The sequence below is a fragment of the Ursus americanus genome, chromosome 14 (assembly GCF_024610735.1).
Source record: "Ursus americanus isolate L20-20 chromosome 14, mUrsAme1.1.p, whole genome shotgun sequence".
In the NCBI taxonomy this organism is placed as follows: Eukaryota; Metazoa; Chordata; class Mammalia; order Carnivora; family Ursidae; genus Ursus; species Ursus americanus.
The window spans coordinates 12,925,862-12,952,741 of record NC_142140.1 but is presented as its reverse complement, the minus strand read 5'-3'; the positions used below and the strand labels follow the sequence as shown (position 1 = coordinate 12,952,741).

Genomic DNA, 26,880 nt, shown 5'->3' with positions numbered 1-26,880 from the left:
CTTAAAAGGTTTGCTTTTCCATTATGAGCACTTAAGCAAGAGACCAACACTAGGCTCCTGTGAGAGCTGCTTGTTATCCTCCTAGTTACAAGCACACACACTTCGCTAGGTACTTAGAGGGCATCCTCAGAGCCTAGCAATAATCTGCCTTTGCCTTTATGCCTACTGTGTTTGGAGGTTCTCAAGTGACAAGAGGTCCTGTATCTGAAAGAACAAATTACAAAAATAAGTACAAAGCTCTCCCTCATCTGAACTCCATATCTTAAAACAAGGACCACATCCTGAGCTGCTGGCTCATCAACACTAGGCCAATGTGACCGCAAAGCCCTTTTGGAAAAAAAAAAAAAAAGGTGTATCAGATTACATAATAGATTTATAATAAAAACTTGTAATGAGAAAAAAAAAAACTAAATTCAAACAGAGCTCGGTCATGTTTTAAAAACATTTATGTAAAATACATACAGAATAGTGGCCTGATTCTCCTATAAATGAATAGAAAGCAAGTCTGGTTTAACCTCCTCTCTCCCCCATCACCTTTGCTACATTCATATGAAAAGAAAGAAAACGGGAGCCAGGAAGGTTTCATTTTTTTGGCACTGCTGCTTGCAAGAGAGAAGAACGGTGACGCCAACACATAAAGACCAAGTTCAGGCGATTGAAAGGGAACCTGTGCAACAAAGGAAGATTAGGGTTGAATTCCAGTCTGCAATCTCTGTATCTTAATCAGTCTCCCTTGCAACGAAGGCTGACCCCGTTTCCTCGCTTCTCTCACTACCTCCTGCTTCTTCTGCATTCCCTTAGCTCTTTGTTTTGTGAACCCTCAACCTCCTAACTTAACCACGATCCTTCCCCCGTTTTTCTATTTTCTGCCTCCCTATGAGACATGTGTGTAAACAAATGGTCGAACATAGAGAAATCCCAAGTTCCGCTCACCACACAGGTGCTCATGGAAGCCCAGTCCACTGTTTCCATGATTTCTGAGAAAAACACACCTAATTCACATTCCCTGGACCCTCTCTGTGAAAGCAAGTACACCCTGAGTGGTAAGGCCAGTTCTCTGGCTCAATTTCCTATGAATATCCAGAGCAAAAGTTCCCTTTCATGAATACTTCTCTGATCGTAGGAATTCATGAACGTTTAAATAGGAAACTCTCTCTCCACACTAGCACCTGATGAGATCAAGACTTTACATACAGAAGTTAAAAAAATATTCACATTTAACCCTCTATTCTAGATAGGACTACAAGTAAAGAACCCAGAAATGTCCAGAGCCCAGCTAAGCCCTCCTCAGCAACACAATGTGTCACTCGGGTGCACAAGACAGAAACTCGAGGCAGACCTGACACTTCAGCTACCATCGTGGACTTGTGTCATTTTCTTCACGACATGGGGCCCTGGCCCACGGGCCTGCTCTTGTGGGCAAATCTAGAGCAGGAATGGTGAAGCGCTGGGGGGCTAAGGAGGGTGGCACTTGCACTTTGGAGTTTCACCCAAGCCCTTTCCAACGAGCAGGAGAGAAATATGAGAGCCTGTTTAGACGTTACTTACTGCCTGCTGGATATCAGTCTTCACTTGCTCACTCAACATGCCTTCAAAGACAAAGGAGTCACCAAACTTCTCGGCCTAAAAGGAAAGAAGGAAATAAAAATCCAGAAAGGTTGTAGCAACATGTTTCACATGTACTGTTTTCTTTGCACACCGTAAAAGTGATTCTTCTTGTCCAAATGAATTTAGTTTTTTCTTATGACTTCCAGAGGATTCAGAAATGACTTAAAAGCATCTGGCTTCCTATTAAAACAGGTTAATATCAATCACTTACAGAGATCCTTGTCTTTTCAGGCTCAATTAGCTGATAAGAATGCAGACTGGAAGAGATTAGCTTTGGGAATGTGATTGCTCCTGTTGATGGAAACACATCTCCCCAAGTATTCCAAATGACTTGGAAAATAATAGTATTCTTTACATGTCAGATTACATAATCAACCTTTGTCCTTTGTTCTGCTCTTGCAATCTAGCTAAAAGAATTAAATGACATTGTTTGCTGATATTCTGATGGATGCTAGTTCCCCTAAGGGGTCAACTGTGTTTATCAATCTCAAGTGGCCAATTGAAGCATCAGATGGAAATCTGTATTTTGATTATTTTCATTTAACTTTACTGTCCGGGGTACTCATCTACCTTATTTTATTTGTTGCATGTGACCTCATACTGCCCCCTCGGTCTCCATGATTCTACTCTTCCAGTTTCCCTCCTCTGACTCTTCTTACTCATCTCCTGAAATACATGGGCTCTTCTTCTAGCCCCTAGAACACTGTTGCTCCCTAGTGTTCTGCCCTGGCTCTTCTCTTTCCCAGCGGCTCTCAAGCTCCCGTGCAATGATTACCTGGCCAGCTTATCAAAATGACACATTACTGCTCCTCAACCCCAGAGGTTCTGATTATGGAGGTCCACGGTGAGGCCACGTGTGAACAGCTCAGATGGTGATTGTAATACAGGTGGTCCAAGAGATCACACTTTGAGATACACTGACCTACTGCTAGACGACCTCCTTCAATCTCATTGCTTTCGTGACCAGCAGCATGCACTTCAAACGACTCTCACATCTCCACCTCCAGGCCAGTCCTGTCCTCACTAGATGATATTAACTGCCTACTGGATCCCTGTAATTCAGGCCTTACAAACACCTCAAACTCCTTTCTCTGATTAGCTTGTCATCTTTTCTTCACCCCTGTTCTTTCTCTTTCCCTTGTGGGAAAGTGCCTAAGCACCTAAACCATCCCTTCATCCAATGAATAAGTTTCAAACATGTTCTGTTTGGGCGCCCACCCTTGTTCTGTGCCTGAGTATGAACTAAATGACAGAAATACAAGGTCAATATTATTTTTTTTAATAATATTTTTATTATATTATATTAGTCACCATACAGTACACCCCTAGTTTTTGATGTAGTGTTTCATGATTCATTACTTGCATATAACACCCAGTGCACCATGCAATACGTGCCCTCCTTACTATTCACCACCAGCCTATCCTATTCCCCCACTCTCCTCCCCTCTGACGCCCTCAGTGTGTTTCCCAGAGTCCATAGTCTCTCATGGTTCATTTCCCCCTTCTGTTTACCTCCCCCCAAGGTCAATATTAAATAAGCACAGTCCCTGTCTTAATAGCACTTACATGTGGGGGCACAGACAAAACTCAAGTCAAAGAAAGGATGGAAGAAAATAATTACAACTTTACTTGACCTTGTAAGGTAAAGAGTATCTAGAAAAGCCTCTTTTTTTTATAATAATATTTTTTTATTATATTATGTTAGTCACCATACAGTACATCCCTGGTTTTTTATGTAAAGTTCAATGATTCATTAGTTGTGTATAACACCCAGTGCACCATGCAATACGTGCCTCTTTTTTTTTTTTTTTTAAGATTTTATTTATTTATTTATTTGACAGAGAGACAGCCAGTGAGAGAGGGAACACGAGCAGGGGGAGTGGGACAGGAAGAAGCAGGCTCCCAGCGGAGGAGCCCGATGTGGGGCTCGATCCTGGAACACCGGGATCACGCCCTGAGACGAAGGCAGACGCTCAACGACTGTGCTACCCAGGCTCCCTAATACATGCCTCTTTTTGATAGAGTGGGGAGAGGAGGTCTTGAGGAGGGGCCATTGAGCTGAGATGAGTCAGAATGAGAAGGAACCAGCCATAGTAAAAGGAAGATGGGCAAGGGGAGAAGGAAATTCCAGGTGGGGAAAAAAGTATGAGCCGAGACCTCGAGCTGGAAAAGAATGCTGAGTTTTCAAGGAATAGAAACAAGACCTGCTGGGCTTGAACATGGTTAGTGGAATGTGATATAAAATGAAGCTGGAGGGACAGAAAAAAACTGTAAAGTATCATAAAAATATGAAACATTTTATCCAAAGTAGGAGTACTTAACACTTTTTATGCCCTGGACCCTCCTGGCAGTAGCTGAAGCTTAGGGGCCTCCTTCTCAGAATAAGATGTTTAAATACATAAAACAAAATCATATGATTATGAAGAAAAATAGTTATCTCAAAATACAAATAAAGTAAATTTGTGATATAGTAATATATACATGCTCTTTATTAATATATTAAATAAGATCTAGTGGAAGGTCTCACAATTATCAGCATTTCTAAAGGAAGGATGAACACAAACAATATTTTAAGATATCCACAATAATAATAATGTGACAAAAAATGTTTGTGATTGCTACCAGTGACAAAGTTATGGGTACTGCTACTATTACTAGGGTTTGTTGTCTGCCTCATAATTGAAGAAAATGTTAAACTTCAGTGAAAGGGTAGTAAAAAGCCAGAAGTCATTTTTCCCCATCCACATTCCTGAATGCCCTAAATTCTGTTTATTCTATCTTCTTTATGGAGAACCCTAGTCTAAGGGGAGCTTGTTTCCTCACAAGTCTTCTGACTCATGTAGACTATTGAGGAAACTGATCTGTGAGGATCCTTATGAAAGAAAAAGAAGAGGGACTTCTGCTTACTATAAACAGGTACAAAAGAGAAAACCGCTTTGTGTATTTTAGGAAATTCCAAAGAAATGTGATGTTGCAAAACCAAATTTGAACATTTTTTTGCTTTCAGCATTTACTCTCAAATCACTTTTTTATTGAAAAGAAAAAAATGTTGTTTTGGGCCTGTGTGGGGGGGAATAAAACAAGGATTCCACAAACTGAAGGCAAGGGTAAAGTCCTTTGGTGAGAAAAAATGGGAAGCCTACAAAACAAGTATATTTTAGTCACTTAGAGAAAGTGACTAAAACTAAAAAGCCTCCTTCTTCTTATTCCCTTTTATTTATTTTTTTTAAAACATTTTATTTATTTATTAGACAGAGATAGAGACAGCCAGCGAGAGAGGGAACACAAGCAGGGGGAGTGGGAGAGGAAGAAGCAGGCTCACAGCGGAGGAGCCTGACGTGGGGCTCAATCCCATAACGCCGGGATCACGCCCTGAGCCGAAGGCAGACGCTTAACCGCTGTGCCACCCAGGCGCCCCCTTCTTATTCCCTTTTAGAAGATACATCCACTTGCAGAACCTTGCTCTGGGATTCGGCGACCAGAGAATAACTTGGAATTGCTACAGGAGAGCTTATGAGTTGTCAGGCATTGAAATAAAACCACAGGGGTGCCTGCGTAGCTCAGTCAGTTGGGTATCTGACTCTTCATTTCAGCTCAGGTCATGATCTCAGTGTTGTGAGATCAAGTCCCATGTCGGGCTCTATACTGGGCGTGGACCCTGCTTAAGATTCTCTCTCTCCCTCTCCCTCTGAGCCCTACCCCATCACACGTTCTCTCTCTCTCTAAAACAAAAGAAAAAAAAAAAAAAGAAGTAAAACCACAAAACTGAGAAACCGTACTTCTCCATCTATTGCTTAATGAAATACGTAATGCTTCTTGAACAACTAAACTGCAATTTTTTGAGAGGGAAAGTGGCCTACTTTAGATTCTATCTTCTATCTCAAACCTGAGAAGGCAGTGGCACTCTCTGGTCTATTAAAGCATTGATACAATATAGCATAATGGTTAAGAACAGAGGCCCTGGCATCTCACTGGTCAGGCTTGAATCCCAGCTCCGCCACTAACTAACTGTGCAACTCAGGGCAAACCACTTTTCCAATCCTCAGTTCACTACCTGAAACATAACCGGCCTCATGGGATTGCTATGAGAACTGGATTAGATGAAATATACACAAGCTGCTGAGCATAGTACTGGGCACATAATAAAAAATGGTTAATCAACATTAGAAAAGAACAAGTTCTTCCTTCCCATCCCAACCCTATTACCTCTGTCAAATAGCCAGTTGAGTTCACAAACTTCTCAAATTCGGCATTACTAACTTCATAGGCATCCATGTAAAAGGCATCAATGGCAACTCTCCTGGCAGGTGCTTCTCCATCTTGCTTTATCTGAGGATCATCTGTGCCCATGGTAAACACTCCAGCGGGGATGAGGACCATCTGCAGTGAAAGGGGAGACGGGGAGTCATGCCATCACAGCCAAAGTAGACCCATATGAAGTGCAGAGTGCCTAGCACACAGTAAGCAGCCAACAGTTACACCACAGAAATCACTGCACAATCAGTAAAATAACTCCATGCTCCTATGAAAGTGAAGGACTAGTCTCAAAGACAAGTGAAAATTCTTGGTATGCCTGGCTGGCTCAGTTGGAAGAGCATGTTACTCTTGATCTACAGGTCATGAGTCCAAGTCCTACATTGTGTGTAGAGATAAATAAATAAATATTAAAGAAAAAGAAAAGAAAAGAAATGAGGGGCACTTAGGTGGCTCAGTCTGTTAAGCATCTGCCTTTGGCTCAGGTCATGATCCCAGCATCCTGGGATCAAGCCCCATATTGGGCTCCCTGCTCAGTGTGGAGCCTGCTTCGCCCTCTTCCTCCCGCTTGTGCTCTCTCTCTCTCTCTTGCTTTTGCTCTTGCTCTCTGCCAAATAAATAAAATAAAATCTTTAAGAAAAAAAGAAATGAAATGAAAATTCTCTAGGCAAGTAGTTCTTTAGTCAAAACTCTACTTGATAGATAGATGCCATGGAAACAGGTCTGGAGCAATAGCCACCAAGCTGCGAGAGTGCAAAGGCAGGGAGATATTCCACTTCTTTATACATTTGAGTATGTTTTTCCTTTAATATGATCTCATTTCTTTTGAATTATTTTTAAAATCAAATGCAAAAATGCCATATATCATATTCTTAAAAACCACTGAGTGAATGTGGGTCTCCAAAATAGAAAAGACTTAAATCACAGAAATGGAATATCTAAAAAGTTTAATAAGGGAACATGTCTTGTCCTTATTATGTCCTTGTCCTTAATTGATTCCTTATTAAAACTCTGATTGCAAATACTTTGCTCCTATATACTGTCTCACATAAACTCTAAATTCCAAGAGGCTACTGGACTGCCTTGTTCACATCTGTATTTCCAGCACAAAACATAGTGCCTAAGGATTGCACCAAAAATATTCAGTTAAGAAATGCAAGCCTATGCTCGACATCATGAATCATTAGGGAAATGTAAGTAAAAACTAAAAAGAGCTTCTACTTCATGCCCACTAGCATGGCTATAACCCAAAAAGATTGACAATAACAAATATTGACAAGGATGTGGAAATTGGAACCTTCATACATTGCCGGTAGGAATGTAAAATGATGCAGCTGCTTTAGAAAACAGTCTCTTGGTTCTTCAAAAATCTAAATAAAGAGTCACCATGTGACACAATTTCACTTCTAGATATATATCCAAGATAAATGAAAACAAATATCCATGAAAAAAACTTCTTCACATTCATAGCAACATCATTCAGAATAGTCAAAAAAGGGAAAACTCAAAAGTCCATCAAGTGACAGATACACAAAAAATGGTAGATCCATGAAATGGAATATTATTCAGCCATGAAAAGGAATGAAGTACCGATATATATTACACTATGGATGAGCCTTGGAAACATTACGCTAAGTGAAATAATCTAATCACAAAAGGCCACATATTATATGATCCCATTCATATGAAATGCCCAAAACAGACAAATCCAAGGAGACATAAAGTAGATTAGTGGTTGCCAGGAGTGGGAGGGAAAAAGAAATGGGGAATGACTGCTAATGGATATGGGGTTTCTTTTTGGGGGTGATGGAATGTTCTGGAATTACTGATGATGGTCATGAAACCTTGTGAATGAACTGGGAAACACTGAACTGTCCGATTTATAAGGGTGAATTTTATGGTATGTCATTCTATCTTAATTTTTTTAAAAAAGAACACAATCATACCATCTGTCAGAAATATATTCTGCAGACACAGGATCTTACTTTCTAATCAGCTGAGTGAAAAATCAATTCATTGATCTTACAGCAGCATAAGAATTGTGAAGCCTCTAATCCATAAAATAAGGGTTGAAATTGAGGAAAGAAAAAAAGGAAGCCAAAGAGAGATACTAGTTGTAATAAAAAGAAAGAATATGACTTAGCAATAACAGCAGAAGACCTAGAAAAACAAGATTAAAAGAAACGGAAAGTAGCAATCAACAATCATTGATTCCTACTTTCTATTTCCATTGACTATCTTTGCTAGTGGTTGTCTTTAATTCTGTGCATGTATTTCCCAATGAAAATGGAGTTCTTTCCATCTATGAAATATGGGTAATAAATGTCTTATTATTTTTCCAATGTATTACTATTGTTCTAAGAAATCATGCTTGACTACTCCTGTCCCCTAATCCCAGCATTACAGAGGTCACTCCACCTTATTGGATATCTCCCCCTTTTCTAGTCCCAGACAACTGCAGGAGCCTCACAACCAGTCACCCTGTCTCCAGTCTCATCCTTTCACATCCCTCCTTGCTCCCCTCTAAGCCATTAATCTTCTGTTCAATCATTCATTCAGCAAATATTTAAGCACCAACTGAACTTTCTGAAATGTCAGCCTTTGGTATCCAATGCAACTTATTACAGCTCTGTTTTTAACAGAAAAAGACTGGCAATAAACTAAATGCCCATCAGTAGTAGACGGATTAAGTAAATTGTGGGCCATCCACATGACAGAAAATTAAACAGCCACAAGACAAGGAATTATATGATATTTATAAATATATAGTAAACATAGTAGATTAATCACTTATAAAGCTAGCATGAAGGTTAAAAGACAAAAGTAGTGAAAATAACTCATTACAAGAAGTAGTTAAGGGATAAGTAAGATGAAAAGATATAAAAAGAGATGTCAAAAACATGAAACATGGCAGTAGGGAGTAAAAATGTTAAGCCTTAGAATGCAATCAAACTTAAATTATCTACTTAAAAATAGGCTGTTACAGATATAAGTTGTTACATGTAAACCTCATGGTAATCACAAAGGGAAAACCTATAGTAAATATACAAAAGATAAAGGAAAAGGAATATAATCATACCACTAAAGAAAGCTATCAAACCACTAAGAAGGATAGCAAGAGAATAAAAGAGGAACAGAGAGGAATAACCAAAAATGTCAGAAAACAATGAACAAAATGGCAATAAGTACATACCTATCGATAATTACTTTAAATGTAAATGGCCTAAGTTCTCCAATCAAAAGACAAAGAGTAGCTGAACAAATTAAAAAACAAGACCCATCTATATGCAATCTACAAGACACTCACTTGAAATGTAAGGATACACAGAGACTGAAAGTGAAGGGAAGGAAAAAGATACTCCATGAAAATGGAAACCAACAGGAAGCTGGAGTAGCTATACTCATATCAGACAAAATCAACTTTAAAATAGAGATTATAATAAAACACATGGAGTACTACATAATGATAAAGGGGCCAATCCAACAAGAGGATATAACACTTGCAAAAATTTATACAGCCAACATAGGTGCACCTAAATAAACTAAATATTAACAGACCTAGAGGGAGAAACAGACAGCAACACAATAATAATTGGGGACTTCATATCCCACTTACATCAATGGATAGATCACCCAGACAGAAAATCAATAAGGAAACAGCAACCTTAAACAACATATTAGACCAGATGAACTTAAGAGACATATACAGAACATCCCATCCAAAAGCAAAAAAAATACACATTCTTCTCAAGTGTACATGGAACACTCTCCAGGATAGATCACATGTTAGGCTACAAAACAAGTCTTAATAAATTTAAGAGGACTGAAATCATATCAAGCATCTTTTCCAAGCACAAATGATATGAAACTAGAACTCAATTTCATAAAGAAAACCGGAAAATTCACAGATATGTGAAAATTAAACAACATGCTACTAACCAATCAAGAGGTCAAAGAAGATATCAAAAGACACATAAAAAAATACCATGAGACAAATAAAAATAGAAATAAACCAAAATGTATGGGGTGCAGAAAAAGAAATTCTAAGAGAAGTTCAGGGCAATAAACACCTACCTTAAGAAACTGGTTCTTTGAAAAGATAAAAATAAATCTTTAGCTAGACTTACCAAGAAAAAGAGAGGGTACTCAAATAAAATCAGAAATGAAAGAGGAGATATTAGAAGTCATGCCACTGAAACACAAAAGATCGTAAGAAACCACGATGAATAATTATATGCCCAAAGAATGGACAACCCAAAAGAATGGAAAGATTTCTAGCAACATACAACCTACCAGACTGAATTGAAGAAACAGAAAATCTGAACAGACCAATTACGACTAAGGAAATTGAATGAGTAATCAAAAACTTCCCAAAAAAACAAAAGTCAAGAACCAGATGGCTTCACTGATGAATTCTACCAAACATTCAAAGAAGAATTACAACGAATTCTTCTCAAACACTTCCAAAAAACTGAAGAGGAGGGAGTGCTTCCAAACTTACTTTATGAGGCCAGCATTATCCTAACACCGAAAGCAGACAGGATACTGCAAGAATAAGAAATTATAGGCCAGTATGTCTGATGAACATAGATGCAAAAATCCTCAACAAAATATTAGCAAACTGAATTCAACAATACATTAAAGGATTATATACCATGATCAAGTGGAATTTATTCCTGGGATGAAAGGCTGGTTCAATATCCACAAATCAGTCAATGTGATACACCACATCAACAAAATGTATGACGAAAATCATATGATCACCTCAATAGATGCAAAAAAGCATTTGAAAAAATTGAACATCCATTTACGATAAAAACTCTCAATAAAGTGGATATAAACAGAATGTACCTCAACATAATAAAGGCCAAATATGACAAGTCATACTCAATGGTAAAAAGCTAAAAGCTTTTCCTTTAAGATCAGGAAGAAGACAAGGATGCCCACTCTTGACACTTTTATTCATTTTAATATTGGATGTTTTAGCCAGAGTAATTAGATGAGAAAAAGAAATAAAAGACATCCAAATTGTAAAGGAAGAAGTAAAAATGTCACCATGTGCAGATGACATACATAGAAAACACCAAAGACTACACCAAAAAACTGTTAAACTAATAAACAAATTCCAGTAACATTGCAGGATACGAAATCAATACCAAAAAAAAAGAAAACCTGTTACATTTCTATACATTAATAACCAACTATCAGACAAATTAAAACAATCTCATTCGTAATTGCATCAAAAATAATAAAGTATCTAGCAATAAATTTAACCAAGGGGGTGAAAGACCTGTATACTTATAATGACATTAAGGAAAGAAATTGAAGACAACACAAATAACTGGCAAGATAATTCATGTTCATGGAATGGAAGAATTAATATTTTTAAAGCCTTCTTAGGATTCAGTGCAATTCCTATCAAAATTCCACTGGCATTTTTCACAGAAATAGAAGAAACAATCCTAAAATTTGTATGGAACCAAAAAAGACCCTGAATAGCCAAAGCAATCTTAAGAAAGAACAACAAGCCCATAGGCATTATGCTCCCTGATTTCAAACAATATTACAAAGCTACAGCAATTAAAACAGTATGGCACTGGCATAAAAACAAACAGTGAAACACAATAGAGAGCCCAGAAATAAACCCATGCATACATGGTCAATAAGTTTACAACAAAAAGGCCAAGAATATCAAATGGAGAGAACAGTGTCTTCAATAAGTAGCGTTGGAAAACTGGATAGCCACACTCAAAAGAATGAAACTAAACCACTATCTTATACCATACACAAAAATAAACTCAAAATGGATTAAGGACTTGAACATAAGACCTGAAACCATATCCCATAAGCAGTAAACTCCTTAACACAGGTGCTGGTGATGATTTTTTGAACCCAACACCAAAGGTAACAAAAGCAAAAATGAGCAAGTGGGGCTATTCTGAACTAAAATGCTTCTGTACAGCAAAGGAAACGATCAACAAAATAAAAAGGCACCCTAATGAATGGTATATAATTTTTTACAAATTATATATCTGACAAAGAGTTAATATTCACAATATATAAAGAACCCATACAACTCAACAGCAAAACAAAAACAAAAAACTTCTTAACAAATGGGCAGAAGATCTGAATAGACATTTTTCCAAAGAAAACATACAAATAATCAAAAGGTACGTGAAAGGATACACAACACCATTATTATCACAGAAATGCAAATCAAAACCACACTGAGATAGCATCTCACACCTGTTAAAATGGCTATTATCAATATGCCCCACATCCATTACAATGGTTACTAACAATAAGACAAGAAGTAACAAGTTTTGGCAAGAATGTGGTTAAAAGAAAGTCCTGCGCACTGTTGGTGGAAATGTTAATTGGTGCAAGCGCAATGGAATACAGTAGGGGGGCTCCTCAAAAACTTAAAAAATATTATTTAAAGAACTACCATATAATTCAGCAATTGCACTTCTGGGTACTCACCCAAGGTTAACTAAAATACAAATTCAAAAAGATGTATGTGGGGGCGCCTGGGTGGCTCAGTCGTTAAGCGTCTGCCTTCGGCTCAAGGCGTGATCCCGGCGTTCTGGGATCGAGCCCCACATCGGGCTCCTCTGCTGGGAGCCTGCTTCTTCCTCTCCTACTCCCCCTGTTTGTGTTCCCTCTTTCACTGGCTGTCTGTCAAATAAATAAATAAAATCTTTAAAAAAAAAAAAAAGATGTATGCACCTCAATGTTCAATGTAGCACTATTTACAATAGCCAAGACATGGAAACCTAAGTGTCCATGGATGGATGAATGGATGAAGAAATCGTGGTATGGGAGCACCTGGGTGCTCAGTTGGTTAAGCATCTGCCTTTGGCTCAGGTCACTACCCTGGGGTCCTGGGATCAAGCCCTGGGTTGGGCTCCCTGCACAGTGAGGAGTCTGCTTCTCCCTCGCCCTCTGCCCCTCCCCCCTATTTGTGCTCTCTCCCTCTCTCTCAAATAAAATCTTAAAAAAAAAAAGATATTGTGGTATGTATACAAGTATGTGTGTATTTAAATATATGTCCTTTTATATCATATGCATCATAGATATATATCATTCAGTCATAAAAAAGACTGAAATCTTGCCATTTGCAACATGGATGGACCTTGAGGGCATTATGCTAAGTAAAATAAGTCAGAGAAACACAAACAACATATGATCTCTGTTGTATGTGGAATCTAAACAAACAAAAACCAAGCTCATAGAACAGATTGGTGGTTGCCACAGGCAGGGGTGGGGGCAGGGGAGGGGTAAAAAAAAAAAAGTAGTCAATTACACCTCAATAAAAAGAATTTTTTTAAAGATTTTATTTATTTATTAGAGAGAGAGCACAAGCAGGGGGGAGGAGGCAGGGGGAGAGGGAGAAGCAGACTCCCTGCTGAGTAGGGAGCCCAATGTGGGGCTGGATCCCAGGACCCCGGGATCATGACCTGAGCTGAAGACAGACACTTAACTGACTAAGCCACCCACGTGTCCCACGAATTTTTTTTTAATAAAAATATTTTTTTAAAAGATCGGTCAGTTCTAGAAAGGCATGGCTTTTTATTTCTCTAAAATATACTGTGTACTTTTTGTCAGTTCTATAAGGAATTAAGCGGAAACCCAAATTAACCAGTACAATATTTCAAATTTATTCTAGTGATGTTTTTAGTGCACCTTACAGATCACTGCTTGGAAAATTCAGGGCATACGGCTACTTTTGTTATTATTCTTGTCTTAGGGGGAGAATGGAAATACCTTTACCACACCATCTAAAACTTAAAATCTTTTTTAGTTATAACAAATATTTTAAAAAGCATTAAATGTATTGTTTAATAAATTGTAAGTTAAAGATCCTTATAACCATCCCTCCATGAAAATACCTTGCAATCACTCCAAAAGCCCTTCCTATGCCCATCTTGAACACAAATCCTCCCCCCTCACCACAGAGAAAAACCACTGTCCCGACTTTTAACTTATTTTTAAGATATAATTGACATATGATATTATATTAGTTCCAGGTATACAACATGATGATTCAGTATTTGTATATATTATGAAATGGTCAACACAAGTCTAGTCAACATCCATTACCACAGTTAAACTGTTTTCTTGTGATAAGAACTTTTAAGATCTCTTTTGGCAACTTTCAAATGCATAATATAGTATTATTACCTATAGTCACCATACTGTACTATCCTGACTTTTATATGCATTCCTTATTTTATTTGTAGTTTAATTATTTAACTATGCATCCCTAAACATTATAGTTTTTATGGTTTTTCTTTTTTTGTAAAATACGGCATTTAGGAATCCAAGTCACAAAGGTTCCCCCTTTACTTCTTTTTCCCCCTTGCATTTGTTAGAGAAACTGGGTCATTTGTCGAAGATTCCCAGAGTCAAGATTTTTGTTGACTGCAACCTTATAATGTAGTTTACTTATCATTATCCCCTGTCCTCTGTACCTCCTGAAAATCGATAGCTGAATCTAGAGGCTTTATCAGATTCAGGTTTGATTTGAGGGGAGTAAGACTCCTCTGCAGGTGGTGGTGTCTTCCTCATCAAGAAGCACACAGTGTACGGGTCACTCTCTTTTCTGATGCTAGCAGCCATCAAGGTTCAATTCACCAGGGGTTGCAAAATGATATTCCAATTCTATCATATCTTCTTCATTTATTGTTGAAATCCTTCTATAAAGAGAAACTTTCCCTACTCAGTTATTTAGCTACTCAGTGATATATTCATGGGAAAGGCAAAATAAATTCTTGACTCTTTCCCCTTACTTACCAGCTTTCAAAATAAAGAGCTGGTTCCCAAGAATCATCCCAAGATGACGAAAACAAAACAAAAAATAAAAATAAAACTGGGAAAGGGGTCAGGCTGTGTGCTATCTCCATATCGGGCAAAACATTGGATCTGCAAATAGTGTTACCAAAAACCAAAGGAAAGGTATTGATACAAGGCAGGGTCTGATGAGGCTATTCTTACTAGAGCAATGCTGTCCTTCGTAATCCCCAATCACTGTGGTTGCTAACCACTATCAGGACTGCCAGAACTGCATACGCCCTCAAGATCTCTCCAGTAAGTCATAATACGCTTGAGTTAGCAAGAAGGACTTCATGGTAGTTGCCTTCAGTACATTTCATTTGATAGAGCATCCAGAATGCACAGTAGGTAGAACTCTCAACAGAAGCAGATAAATTAGGGGAGGGAGCCTGAGTACATACCAGAAACGGCAGGGATTGGAAAATTTCTGCTTTTATGATATAACCAATTCCATGTCTGGATTTATCTAAATTTCAAAAATCTCTTCCCAGTGTTATGCTAAAGCTTCTTCCTCGCCACACAGTTAATCAGTAAGAGATTATAAAACTAAAGTAGGTCACTTGTGACTTGTGCAAATAGATTTCACTGAACTGAGACAGAAACCAAACTGCAAAGAGTTGGAGTAAGAAGGGGGAAGTGGAAGTAGCTGGGGAAACAGGAGAGAAATCACCTGTTAATTTGAGGGAGTGACCAATCTCAGAGAATGTTTTATTTATTTATTTATTTACTTATTTACTTATTTATTTATATTTATTTTTTAGAGAGAGAGAGTGCAGCTGGGGAGGGACAGAGGGAGGGAGAGAGAATCTTAAGCAGGCTCCACACCCAGCACAGAGCCCAAAGCAAGGGGCTAGATCTCACAACCTTGAGATCAAGCCATGAGCCAAAAGCAAGAGTCAGAGGCTCAACCAACGGAGCTACCCAGAAGCCCCTCAGAATATTTTAAAAGGCAGCGGAACCCAGTGTATTTCTAGGTGAATGGGGGGGGGGGGAGAAAATTAAGCAGCCATAAGAAAGGAAAAAGAATGAAAACAAGAAAAAACCCACTTTTAATAAATTAATATGGAGAGATCTTGCCAAGACAAAGAACTAAAGTGAACAAAGCAAGGTGTACCACAGCATGGAGTGCTATCAGTTGTGTGAAAAGGAGGTGGGGGACGAATATAGATTCACATATTTTTGTATTTGCTTATATTTGCAAATATTGTCTGGGAAGAGGAAGTCTATTTGAGAGGAAGTCTATCAGATAAGTAAAAATTTTTCACTACACACCTTTCTATAATTTTTTCTAAACCATGTAAATATACTGTCTTTCAAAAAATAAACAATAAAATAAAATGTCAATCTGATCATACCACTTTCCTACTTAAATTCTTTAGGTGTCCCCATCACCTTTCAGGGCAAAATAAAATATCTAACCATCAAAGCCTAATCTCTCACTGTCTCCCTCACTATGTGTTCCACCTACACTTTGTCTGTAAATAGTCAATATTCAAGATCACCTCCTCCAGGCCTTTACTGCCTGCATTCCCCTCCTCTGGCTGGATCATATGCCCCTCAATTGGGTTACTCTAATAAATACCTCTATCTATCCTAACAACTGACATACATGTATTTTAATGACAGGTTTTCACCTCCCCTAGATCCTAGGCTCTTTGGGAATCACAAGTAAAGTTTTCATTTCTATATCCCCAGCACCTAGCGTGGTACATAGTTCAGGGTAGATCCTCAAAAAAAACCAAAAAACCAAAAAACAAAAAACAAAAAATTCTATTGACTGAATGAGTTAGATCATGAATATGATGAGGAATTTGCCACGTGAGTTATTCATAATTGTAAAAATTCTTGTTCTAACACAGTCCCAGACACGGACAGCATGCATTGTAGTGCAACCTGTTTAAAAGACTTTGTGTAAGGACTGAACTGGGTTCACACATTATTCTGATTATCCTCCAAATGTCTGAGACGCAAGGTTCCTAAGAGCTTAGAAGTCAGAATTTTAAGCAGCTCTGCAGAGAAGCAGAAACACAGAAGGCTTCAGACAAAAGTTCCAAGTGTAATTTTTAAATGATTATTAAAATGATCTAATACAAGGTTTCATAAAGGACTTAAAGTTTAAAAAAGCTTTTCAGCAGCAGGGGCGCCTGGGTGGCACAGCGGTTAAGCGTCTGCCTTTGGCTCAGGGCGTGATCCCGGCGTTATGGGATCGAGCCCCACATCAGGCTCCTCCGCTAGGAGCCTGCTTCTTCCTCTCCCACTCCCCCTGCTTGTGTTCCCTCTCTCGCTGGCTGTCTCTATCTCTGTCGAATAAATAAATAAATTCTTTAAAAAAAAAAAAAAAAAGCTTTCCAGCAGCAGACAAGTAGGGAGTAGGTCCTACTCTGAGAACAGGTGTTCAGCCCTTGGTGTAAAGAGAAGACACACAGGAAGCTGTGCCCGTTGTGCCTAATGAAGTTTCACAATCACCTCATTTTTCTCATCCTCTTCTCCTTCAAGGTGAGTACCAACAATGCTAATACAATCACAACTTCCACTGTGGACTCCTGGCCTAGTTTTTTCTTCTTCTTCTTCTTTCATTACCCATCAGAGAAAACCAACACTGAATAAGCGAAGTTTCTGTTCTGGAGGCTATAAATAAAAATACCCTGCATTGTTCTGAGTGGATCATAATTTCCAGTTTACACGAATGAAATGAAATTTTCTGTCCTGCAAATGTAAAATGTTGTTCTAGTGAAATACAGAGCATCAAGTGTTTCACTCTACAGGATCCTAAACCAAATAAAAAGAACCATTTTAATCAAGTCTTCACTGAAGTTCCAGATTCAAACAATCCATTCCTCCCTGAAAGTAAGTTCAAACCCCCTTTGCTACATCAGTTTGTGCCACTGCCACTCAAGTCAAAAGCACATACATCAAGGTGACTCTATTGCTGTTAGAACCATATTTGGGGGGGGGGGGAAGGCGCCTGGGTGGCACAGCGGTTAAGCGTCTGCCTTCGGCTCAGGGCGTGATCCCGGCGTTATGGGATCGAGCCCCACATCAGGCTCTTCCGCTATGAGCCTGCTTCTTCCTCTCCCACTCCCCCTGCTTGTGTTCCCTCTCTCGCTGGCTGTCTCTATCTCTGTCAAATAAATAAATAAAATCTTTAAAAAAAAAAAAAAAAGAACCATATTTGGGGGGCACCAGGGTGCCTCAGTGGGTTAAGCATCCAACTTGTGATTTCGGCTCAGGTCATGATCTCATGGGTCATGGGATCAGCAGGGAGTCTGCTTGGGATTCTCTCTCTCCCTCTGCTCTTCCCCCCAAGCACACTCCCTCTCTCTCACATAAATAAATAAATCGTAAAAAAAGAAAAGAAAAGAAAAGAAAAGAAAAGAAAAGAAAAGAAAAGAAAAGAAAAGAAAAGAAAAAGACCATATTTGAGCCACACACTCCAGGCAGGGGCAGTGGGCATCTAGTACTTGTGCCCACCCAGCCCTCATTCCTTCCTGCTCTTGTCAGAACAGATATCCCTTTGAAAACCAGTTGTTCAAGTCTCCATATGGCTCAGGTAGAACTGGGTGACTACTCCACTTGCTATGACTCAGGCAGGCCAACCGTGGCATTCTTTCGACCACAGAGATGTTACTAAGGAGAGGCCCATGACCCACTCAAAGTTACTCTTGAAACTTCGGCTGGAGCTATGAGAAAAGGGATACTCTCTCTTCCAGCTATTTCCTCAGTAAGAACAGAAGACATTGCCTGAAAATGAAGCAAACAAAGAAAAAAGAACAGCCAGGAAATAGTCAAAAAGGAAGATCTGCCTGAGGCTCTGGACCCAGTTGTGTCTGGGGCCATATCTGCTCCTGAACTTCCCCACTATGACAGCCCATAAATGTCCCCTCTCCCACTTTTTTTCTCCTTAAGCCAGTTTTGTGTTTTCTTTCACTTGCTACTATGCTATTTTTGTCTTCTATACAAAAATGAAATAAGCTTATATGAATACTTCTGTGTAGTTCTTCTCCCTTTTCCTTCTTTTCTCTCCTTAAATCTAAGATAATACATTAAAGGCTCATGAGAAAGGGGGGTAACAAGAGAATCATGATCTCTGGATCTGATCTCTGGATCACAAACTGCCTTAGCTGTCTGCATAAGGCTTATCCACCTATATCATTCTCTTACTCTACTGCCCACACAGACAGACACTAATTGTAGATGGAATAGCATTAAAGAACCTTCAAGCCCTGGGATTTATGATTCCATTAAGCCTCGGTTGCCTAACCTGTAAAGTGGGGAATAATATATGTTACTGGATTCTTAGGAGGACGAGATACAGCAAAAGAATATTTTACAAAGGTTTCTTTAGAAAGTATGGGATACCCTTTATTCCCACAGCAGTTTCTCAATATTGTTTTCACCAAAAAAAGGTAACAGATCATTCATGAAATTGTTACAGACTGTCTAAAATGTATAAGACACTGGGCAAGTGGTGGGGGTGGATACAGAGATTTAAAAAGGTCTAAAAATGCTTCCCATGTAGAATATCAAACAACTAGACACATAACACCAAAGAAAATATACAAGTTGCCCTCAGAGAGTAAGAAAATGTTGTGGGAATTTAGAGGAAAGAAAAACCACATCTTCTTGGAGGAAAGGTTTCATAGAAGAGATGGCATTCAATTCAATCGTGCCTTGACACTTGGGTAAGCATTACCTGATTGGAAACATTCTCAGATAGGAAATCAGGACTGAAATTACCCATACGTACAGAGACAGTGCATACAATTTAATCATCCCATGATTCTAAATGCCCTTCAAGCAACTGTTTTCAAAGGCACATGGAGATCAAAACATTCTGCTACCTTGTGCAAAATAACCCGTGCTGAAATTGTTAGGATAATTTTCTCATTGAGAATTATATATATTTTTAAGCAGAAGGAACTTGAGTAAAATTTTAAAGTATCTAAATTGTTTCTCATACAATTTTTACTGCTGTAACTTTCCAGTGAAACTGTAAATTCCTTGAGGGTAAAGCCCAGTGCTATTTATTTTTTTGTGTCCCTCATCTTGCCAAGTGCTCATTGAATGAATTAAAATATAAAAAAAGACTCACAGTTGAGAAGTGTTATATTAAAAAGTGTGAAAAATGTCACCCCCAGAAACCTTAAATTACTAACATTTCCCGGAACACATCGTGCACTTGTACAATGCTTTGTTTGTGCCCGTGCTATTCCCCTTCTCGGAATGTCCTTCAATCTGTCCTTCTATCCCTAGCTTCTGAAAATGTTTCCTTCAAGCCCTAGCTCTAATGTGACCTTGTCTTTGAGGCACTTCCTAATTTGTACAGGAAGAACGAATCATTTCTTCCTCTCCAAACACTCTGACCTACTCCTCCTACAATACTGTCACTATGGAAAAATGATGCTGACAGGTGATTCTGCATGGAGGCAGAAGGGAGATGGGGGGGCAGACAGAGAGGAAGGCAGGAGGAGGGAAAGAGAGGGAGAGAGGGGGAGGAAGGAGGAGAGAGGGAGGGAGAAGGAAGGGAGGGAGGGACACATACTAAGAGAGAGCGTACACCTACAAGAGGGTAAACGGTAAATGCCTTGAGGGTAGGACATATGTGTTTTTCTTTTCCTTATGCCCAAGACATATGAGTGTTACAAAATTTGTGTACCAAATAAACATCTGTTGAACTAAACTAAATAAACAGAAAAAAAATTAATTTAATACAACCCCAATCCAAATGTCAGAAAATTGTTTTATGGATATCAACAAACCGATTATGAGTATATATAAACAGGCAAAAGACCCATAATGGCCAACACAATACTCACAGAGAAAAAGTTAGAAGACTGATGCTACCAACTTGAAGAGTTACTGTAAACTTAACATTAACCAAGACAGTGAGTACTGGTGAAAGAACAAAGAGATCAATGAAATAGCACAGAAGCCCAGAAAAAGACCTCCATAAATATAATGAACTGATCTTTGACAACGGTGCTAAGGCAAAACAGTGGAGCAAAGACCATCTCTTCAACAAATGGTGCTGGAACAACTGGATATCCACATACAAAAAAAAATAATAATAATAGACACAGACCTTTCACCCTTCACAAAAATTAACTCAAAATGGATCACAGATTTAAACGCAAAACGCAAAACTGTAAAACTCTTAGAAGATAGAAGAAGACCTAGATGACAACGGGTATGGTGATGACTGTTTACATGCAACATCAAAGGCAGCATCCACAAAAGAAAATTGCTATGTGAGGGTTCATTAAAATTAAAACTGTCTGCTCTTCAAAAGATAATGTCAAGAGAATGAGAAGCCAAGTCAAAGACTGAGAGAAATTTGCAGATGACACATCTGATAAAGGACTGCTATCCAAAACAAAGGACACTTAAAACTCAACAGTAAGAAACCAAAACAATCTAATTTAAAAATGGGCCAGGGGCGCCTGGGTGGCACAGTGGTTAAGCGTCTGCCTTCGGCTCAGGGCGTGATCCCAGCGTTATGGGATCGAGCCCCATATCAGGCTCCTCCGCTGGGAGCCTGCTTCTTCCTCTCCCACTCCCCCTGCTTGTGTTCCCTCTCTCGCTGGCTGTCTCTCTCTCTGTCAAATAAATAAATAAAATCTTAAAAAAAAAAATAAAAAAATAAAAATGGGCCAAAGACACACAGATGGCAAAGATGCTCATTGTGTGTCAAGCAAAAAATGCAAACTAAACAATAGTGAGATACCACTACACACCTTAGAATGGCCAAAATCTGGAACAGTGATGACACCAAATGCTGGTAAGGGTGTGGAGCAACAGGAACTCTCATACATTACTAGTAAGAATGCAAAATGGTACAACTACACTGGAAGACAGTTTTGCAGTTTCTTTAAAAACTAAGCATATTCTTGCCATATGTTACAGCAATTGTGCTCCTTGGTATTTATGAAAATATTTGTTACTTATCCAAATATCCATACACAAATCTGCACACGGGTGATTATAGCAGCTTTATTCCTAACTGCCAAAACTTAGAGGCAAGCAAGATGCCCTTTGGTACGTGAATAGATAAATAAACTGTGGCACATCCAGACAATGGATATTATTCAGAGCTAAAAAGAAATTAGCTATTAATCTATGAAAAGACATGGAAGAATCTTAAATGCACATTACCAAGGAAAGAAACCAATTTGAAAAGGCTACATATTGAAGAGACTGTCTTTTTCCCACCGGATGTTTTTTCCTGCTTTATCAAATATTAGTTGCCCAAAGAGCTGAGGGTCCATTTCTGGGCTCTCTATTCTGTTCCATTGGTCTATGTGTCTGTTTTTGTGCCAGTACCATGCTGTCTTTGTGATCACAGCTTTGTAGTACAGCTCGAAATCCGGCATTGTGATGCCCCCAGCTTTGTTTTTCCTTTTCAACAGTTCCTTGGAGATTCGGGGTCTTTTCTGGTTCCATATAAATTTAAGGACTATTTGTTCCAGTTCTTTGAAAAACGTTCTCGGTATTTTGATCGGGATAGCACTGAAAAACATCCGGTGGAAAAAGACAGTCTCTTCAATAAATGGTGCTGGGAAAATTGGACAGCTACAAGCAAAAGAATAAAACTTGACCACTATCTCACACCATACACAAAAATAAACTCCAAATGGATGAAAGACCTCGATGTGAGACAGGAATCCATCAAAATTCTAGAGGAGAACATAGGCAGCAACCTCTACGACATCGCCCAAAGCAACCTTTTTCATGATACATCCCCAAAGGCAAGAGAAACAAAAGATAAAATGAATTTATGGGACTTCATCAAGATTAAAAGTTTCTGCACAGCCAAGGAAACAGTCAGAAAAACTAAGACGCAGCCCACGGAATGGGAGAAGATATTTGCAAATGACACTACAGATAAAGGACTGGTATCCAAGATCTACAAAGAACTTCTCAAACTCAATACACGAGAAACAAATAAACAAATCAAAAAATGGGCAGAAGATATGAACAGACACTTTTCTAATGAAGACATACAAATGGCTAACAGACACATGAAAAAATGTTCAAAATCATTAGCCATCAAGGAAATTCAAATCAAAACCACACTGAGATACCACCTTACACCAGTTAGAATGGCAAAAATAGACAAGGCAAGAAACAACAAATGTTGGAGAGGATGTGGAGAAAGGGGATCCCTCCTACATTGCTGGTGGGAATGCAAGTTGGTACAGCCACTCTGGAAAACAGTGTGGAGGTCCCTTAAAAAGTTAAAAATTGAGCTACCCTATGATCTGGCCATTGCACTACTGGGAGTTTACCCCAAAGATACAGACGTAGTGAAGAGAAGGGCCATATGCACCCCAATGTTCATAGCAGCAATGTCCACAATAGCTAAATCGTGGAAGGAGCCGAGATGCCCTTCAACAGATGACTGGATTAAGAAGTTGTGGTCCATATATACAATGGAATATTACTCAGCAATCAGAAAGAATGAGTTCTCAACATTCGCTACAACATGGACGGCACTGGAGGAGATAATGCTTAGTGAAATAAGTCAAGCAGAGAAAGACAACTATCATATGATTTCTCTCATCTATGGAACATAAGAACTAGAATGATCAGTAGGGGAAGAAATGGATTAAGAAAGGGGGGGTAATCAGAAGGGGGAATGAAACATGAGAGACTATGGACTATGAGAAACAAACTGAGGGCTACAGAGGGGAGGGGGGTGGGGGAATGGGATAGACCGGTGATGGGTAGTAAGGAGGGCACATATTGCATGGTGCACTGGGTGTTATACACAACTAATGAATCATCGAGCCTTACATCGAAAACCGGGGATGTACTGTATGGTGACTAACATAATATAATAAAAAATCATTATTAAAAAATAAAAAATAGAAAAAAAAAAAACAAAAGCAAAAAAAAAAAAAAAGAAAGAAAAGGCTACATAGTACATGACTCCAACTCTGACACTCCAGAAAAGCCAAAACTATGAACAGACAGTAAACCAGTCAGAGGCACCTGGATGGCTCAGTCAGTTAAGCATCTGACTCTTGATTTTGACTCAGGTCATGATCTCAGGGTTGTGAGATCAGCCCATGCTTCAGGCTCCGCACTCAATGGGGAGTCTGCCCCTCCTCTAGCAATCATGTGTGCGCACGCTCCTGCTCTCTCCAAAATAAAAAAATCAATATTAAAAAAAAAAAGATCAGACATTGCCAGTGGGGATGAGGGGGGAGGAATGAATAGAGGGACACAAAGGATTTTTAGGGGAATGAAAATACTATACTATACAGTACTATATGATATTATAATGATATACATCATTATACATTTGTCCAAACTCACAGAATGTACAACACCAAGAGTGAACCCTAAGGAAAACTATGGACTTTGGTAATCATGATGCATTAATGTAGACTCATCAATTGTAACAAATGTACCATTCTGGTGGAGGATATTGATAATGGTGGAGGTTAGGCATTGTGTAGGGGCAGGGGGTATTATGGGAAATCCCTGTACCTTCCTCTCAATTTTGTTGTGAAACTAAAAATCTGCTAAAAAATTAAGTCTTAAAAAAAATTTTTTTTAAAGATTAAGGGAAAAAAGCACTATCACTACAACCAGGCACCTCTCCTGTAATATTGAAGTTCTTGAATTCAGAATAAATGGCTAAGTGTCAGAATTAGACCAAAGGCATCTACACACGAACCAAAATACTTGAAATCGAGGAAATCAGAGAGATAAAGAACTGCCTCCTATGAAGTCTTTTTTCTTGACAACAGGGCTACTTCAGGTTCAATAATTAAGTTGAGTCCTTGAAGGCTTGTGAAGAGTGTTCTTAGCAACTGCTAGTTTACTAATAGCATGGGATGCCTCCAAACTTTAAAGAAGGTGAATTCAAGTGAAAATGAGCATAAAATAAAAACATATATGGAAGAAAGGAAGGAAGGGAAGGAGGGAGGGAGGGAGGAAAGAACTGGTCAAAGATGACCCATACAATACCTAGTCCAGACAAAAAACCACTCTGAAGAAATGGAAAAATGTATATCTTATAAATTTAATTTAAAAGATACTGGTACCCACATCTCATTCTGATATCAAAAGGAATATAGAGCATTTAAAATGCAGAATGTTCTGTACTGGCCAGAAGGTTCTAGGGAAAAATTTCATACAGCTCAGTGTGTAAATGCAGTAAGACAGCTACCCTATTAGTTACAAAGCAGACAAAAAAGACATAGGACTTTCTCTTTTGAAGGAAGGAAGAACTGATTATCAAATACCAGAAAAGGTACAAAGGAATTAAAATCATGTATGGCCAATACATACTACAACAATAACCAGGGCTCCCACCGCACAAAAGATAAACACTAATAATGCAGCGCATCCTCTGAGGAACAGAATTTTAAAGGCCAAAAATTACACAAAATGGGGAAACAACGAAAAGCCCCATCACCAGCTCCCTAACACTATACCAGAGACACAAAGTTATAGTCCTAACCCCTACCACCCTCACTCCCTAGTTAGAGAAAGACACCTGAGACAAGTATCTTTGGTAATTGTAACGTCAGAGTAAAGACTGGTGGCAGCATATGGAAATACTTCAGGGGAAGAAAAAGAAAGAAGTCAGGTAAGGCCTGCTAGAGGACACGACCTCTCACCTAAGTCCTGAATATTGTTCAGAATTAAATCACAGGGAAGAAAAGTGGGATTAAAAAAATAAGGAAAGAATGTAGTCGGTATACAAGAAGGAGCACTAGTTTAGGAGTCAAACATCTTAGTTCTAGTCCCCTTAAGTTTTTTCCACAACCATACCAATATGCAAAGTACTTGGAAAGAATGAAATAATCGTTATGACTAATGTTATTACTTATGTATGCTAACAGTTAACACATCCATGCACTATGAGAGGCACAGATAAATAGCACTAATAAAGCGACTACAGTTGGCTTGGTCCTTCCTGTGTGCTGAAGTACTAAGGATAGCAAGATAAATAGGACAAGTTCTTGCCTTCAAGAAACCGAGTCTACTAGAAGAGTCCACCAATAAAATACAAGAATCTTAAAGACACAGAGCCCCACTGTCCTGATTCCTTCACAGTTAAGACAGGAACCCAAGGCTAACGAATCTGTCGGCCTTGAAATTAAAAGCCCGAGAACCTCCTGAGGAAGACAGGGTGGAGTGAGGAGGAAATGAGTAGGAGGTAAGAAAAGGAGGGTCAACTGTCCTCAAACCGAACTCCCTATTGCGCACGATTAAGTTGAGCCCCAATATCCCGCCGACTTGGGGGGCAAGGAGGGGAGAGGAACTCTTCGTCAAGTCGGATAAGCACGTGCCCAATCTGGGGTGTGGTTATAATCTTCATTTGCCTTCGTTCAAACCCCTTGCCTTGCCCATCCCAACCCTGTCAAAGAACCCCGCGGACCCCACGCGCCTTCAGGGAATCAAGAGAGCACCTTGGTGGGCGCGAGCGGCCGCTCTCCCGGGACCTGGCCGGGGGCGTTCGCTTCCCGCGAGTATCGGTGCGCGGCCGCCGAGCTGCCATGGTCCCCGCGCCGTTGGGGAGTACCACAGCCACAGGAGCCCGCGAGGGAGGCCGCGCCCGCACCCGCGCCCGTACTGGCCTCTTCGCCCCCAGCCGCCTCGCCGGGCAGCAAGAGCAGCGGCAGCAAAAGGACAAGTCCGAGTCGGGCGCAGCACCCACCAGCCAGCCCTACTGAGGGCGCAGCCATCTTGTCCCGCGAGCCATGTGACCCCCTAGGTCACGTGGCTCCGCCCTCCTTAAAGGGGCCAGCCTTGGGTTGATGTTTGAGAGGTGCTCTCTCCAATTTTTTCTAGGTACCTCTCCTTTGGAGCACCCCTCCTTGGCTCCGCTAATTTTGAAACAACAAAACTCAAGGACTTCCAGCCGACTGTGAGCCCCATTTTTATTTCTTGTTTGAAAAATGATAAATTTGTTAAGCATTTGCTAAATGCTAGCCAGTATGCTAAGTAAGCCCTTAACTTTTTGAAACCTCATTAAACCTCACAAGGGCCCTGTAATATTGGGTTCACCAAGCAATTAAATGACTTGCCCAAGGTCACATAGCAAATAAGTGTCAAAAACGAGATTTAAACCCAGGGAATCTAATTTAAAAACTGAGTTTGGCCATTATGCCGTACTGTAGGCAATTAAATAAGCTTTTTTAAATAAGACAATTAAATAAACCTTAC

At 39.4% G+C, this 26,880-nt stretch overlaps 1 protein-coding gene across 3 annotated transcripts in view; it reads right to left on the bottom strand.

The window, feature by feature from the left end:
* Positions 1-26,419, bottom strand: part of SUMF1 (sulfatase modifying factor 1) — a 91,384-nt gene extending 64,965 nt beyond the window's left edge. For 2 of the 3 annotated variants that reach the window (XM_045808120.2, XM_045808121.2), the window contains exons 1-3: positions 26,124-26,419; positions 5,815-5,988; positions 1,549-1,623 (exon numbers count right to left, since the gene is read on the bottom strand). In XM_045808120.2, coding sequence (XP_045664076.1) covers positions 1,549-1,623; positions 5,815-5,988; positions 26,124-26,399 — 525 coding nt within the window. In that variant the 5' untranslated portion in view covers positions 26,400-26,419. The remainder of the gene's footprint in view (positions 1-1,548; positions 1,624-5,814; positions 5,989-26,123) is intronic. The other variant, XM_087866842.1, reaches the window with a different exon arrangement.
* Positions 26,420-26,880: the final 461 nt, after the last annotated feature.